A 2,700-nucleotide genomic window follows, 5' to 3' on the forward strand; every position below is an offset into this window, starting at 1 on the left:
CCCCCCCAGGCAGCCTCTTCCAATGTTTGATAACCCTTTCAGTGAAAATTTTTTCCTAGTATCCAACCTGAACCTCTCCTGACGTAACTTGAACCCAATCTGAATTGGCTTTTGTGCTTCATCTGTAACTGTGTAATCGTGACCGGGTTCCCGCGCGGAGCCCCAGCCCGGCTCCCCTCCTCGGACCCTCTGCAGTGCCCAGACCTGGCTGCGTCACCGCCCGCCGCCTCGGGTCCTCCTTAGAAAACGCTTTTTTCTGTGTTCCCTGCGGCTGCTCCCGTGTTCCCCGTCTCTCCCCAGAGCCCGGGGGCAGCACGGACCCCGTCATTTGGCTTTTCTTCTCTCTTTCCAGCGTTGTTGGGTCACTGTCTCTGTTGCGTGTCTCATTTCCCGTACCCCACCGGCATCGTCTGCCGCGGCCTTGTGGGGAACTTCTGAGCATTCGCTGTTTCTCATAATTGTACGGATCCTCTTACTTCCAGCCTTCCCGCTTGCGTTAGTCCATGCCTCTGCTGGCAGAGGGCTGCTTACCGAAAAGGCGGCAGCATAAAATCCTGAAACTAGAACCAGATAAAAAGGCGTTCAGCTAGAAGTAAGGTGCAGGTCTGTATTGGTGGTGTTATGTGTCAGAGCAACTCAGCCGCTCTCCTGACACCCCCCAGAGCACCACGTCCTCCCCTGGGCCCTTCAGCACAAGGCAGACATGGACCTGTTGGGTTCAGACGAGGACCCTCAAAAGATCGGAGGGCTGGAGCCCCTCTGCTGGGAGGACAGGCTGGGAGAGTTGGGGGGGTTCAGCCTGGAGAAGAGAAGGCCAAAAAGGGGAGAGCTCAGAGCCCCTTCCAGTGCCTAAAGGGGCTCCAGGAGAGCTGGGGGGGGACTCTGGGTCAGGGAGGGGAGCCGTGGGACGAGGGGGGACGCTTTGACACTGACAGAGGGGAGACTGAGATGAGATGTGAGGAAGAAATTCTCTCCTGTGCGGGTGGTGATCCCCTGGGGCAGGTTGCCCCGAGGAGCTGTGGCTGCCCCATCCCTGGAGGTGTTCAAGGCCAGGTTGGACGGGGCTTGGAGCAACCTGGGCTGGGGGGAGGTGGCCCTGCCCAGGGCAGGGGTGGACTGCATGATCTTTAAATGTCCCTTCCAGCCCAAACCCTTCTGTGACTGTATGAACTAGGGGGATGATGTAGTTCTAATCAGGGTGAATGAATACCAGAGGTGCTGCATCTCAGACTTGCCAGGACTTTGCCACAGAAGTTAGTCAGTGGCAACCTGTGGATGTAATAGTACAGAAGACAGGTGAAAGATTTTATTTTTACTGCTCCTCATTTCTCTAAAAGATGAATCAAAGAATAATCCCGCTGTTTATTCTTCTCCTAGTTCTTGAGGGAGGACTTGAATTATCATGACCCAACAGTCAAGCACAGCACCTTCCACGGAGAAGACAAGCTCATTAGCGTGGAAGATCTCTGGAAGGCCTGGAAGACTTCTGAAGGTAAAAAAGACAAACAAGCAAAATGAAACAGCCCACTCCACCCCCCGTGCCATAAAAGTGATAGACACTGTGGGTCTCATGCAACCTTGGCAGCAGTGTGTGCACCTCCCAGGAGAAAGTTGCTGCTGCTGCTTTTGCTGCCTTGTACAAGTACTCTTCCAGCTTCCTTTTTTGGGGGGGGGGCTTTCAGGATTTCGCTGGTCTTGGTACTTCCCAGCTGTTAATGCTGGCGTCTGAGTATGGCCATAAAAGTATAAATTGTTGTTTGGTTTCTCTGCCTCTATCAATGCGTGTTGAAACTGAGCCAAATGCTGTCCTATTCCACGTCCTCCTTCGCCTACCCAGTTTCAGCTGGTGTTTCTGTGGGGTAACAGCATCCTAAATCTTCAATAGAGCTGCGTGGGAGTTTTCCAACACACCATGTTTTCCTTAGAAGAAACTTGCTGAACCTGAAGAGCTCCTTAATCTAGTGAAGAGAAGGTAGAATAAAGTCCTAAAGGCAGAAGTGTTCGTGAATCCATTCAATGTAGGAATAAGCTGCAAGCAGCTCAGAAACGGTGGTGTTCATCACAGCAAGTTAACCCAGGGCGGTGAGGGAAGTTCCCTCACCTGTAGGAAACTTCCTGAAGCTTCTGAGTCTTGGAAGGAACGTTGCGGTTCGTTAGTGCTTCCCTGGGTGCTGTGTGTGGGCTGCCCATGCCCTGGGCTTTCCCACGCTGCCTCTCCGGGCACCAGAGGGTGGCCGAGGTGGTCAGGAGAGGCACGATTTCACTTCTGCTTTTTCCCTGACCAGAATTTTGCAATTTCTTTTTTGAGAGATCTTAAAAACCGATTTTTCTTTCTAGTTAAGACAAGTTATTCACAAGTTTTGGGCTTCATTACAGGAGGATATTTTACCTTAAGAGCAGTAGCCATAATAAGAAAAATCTTCACTGCCTTGAAAATGAAAAGGGGGGTATGGAATTAGGAAGATTGCACTTCTGCAAAACATCAGTGTAGTGTTAACTGTGCGATGCCTTTGGATTTAGTTCTTGCGTTGTGAGTGGTGTGTTGATGCCCACTGGTGTATCGGGTCATTCTGTGACCCGCAGCACGGACTGTTCCTGCCGCTGCCCTTTGCTCCTCCGCTTGTGCCTTCCCTTTCCCCTCATGACACTAGTCGCTGTGTTGCTCTCGAGACCTGGAACATCTTTTTTCCCGATACTTTT

At 51.8% G+C, this 2,700-nt stretch overlaps 1 protein-coding gene across 1 annotated transcript in view; it reads left to right on the forward strand.

Annotated features, from left to right (window-relative positions):
* Positions 1-2,700, forward strand: part of STIM1 (stromal interaction molecule 1) — a 63,273-nt gene that overhangs the window by 18,269 nt on the left and 42,304 nt on the right. The window contains exon 4 of the mRNA XM_009890839.1: positions 1,378-1,492. Within this exon, the coding sequence (XP_009889141.1) occupies positions 1,378-1,492 (115 nt within the window). The remainder of the gene's footprint in view (positions 1-1,377; positions 1,493-2,700) is intronic.

This window comes from Charadrius vociferus, unplaced genomic scaffold, assembly GCF_000708025.1.
Source record: "Charadrius vociferus isolate BGI_N301 unplaced genomic scaffold, ASM70802v2 scaffold138, whole genome shotgun sequence".
Taxonomy (NCBI): domain Eukaryota; kingdom Metazoa; phylum Chordata; class Aves; order Charadriiformes; family Charadriidae; genus Charadrius; species Charadrius vociferus.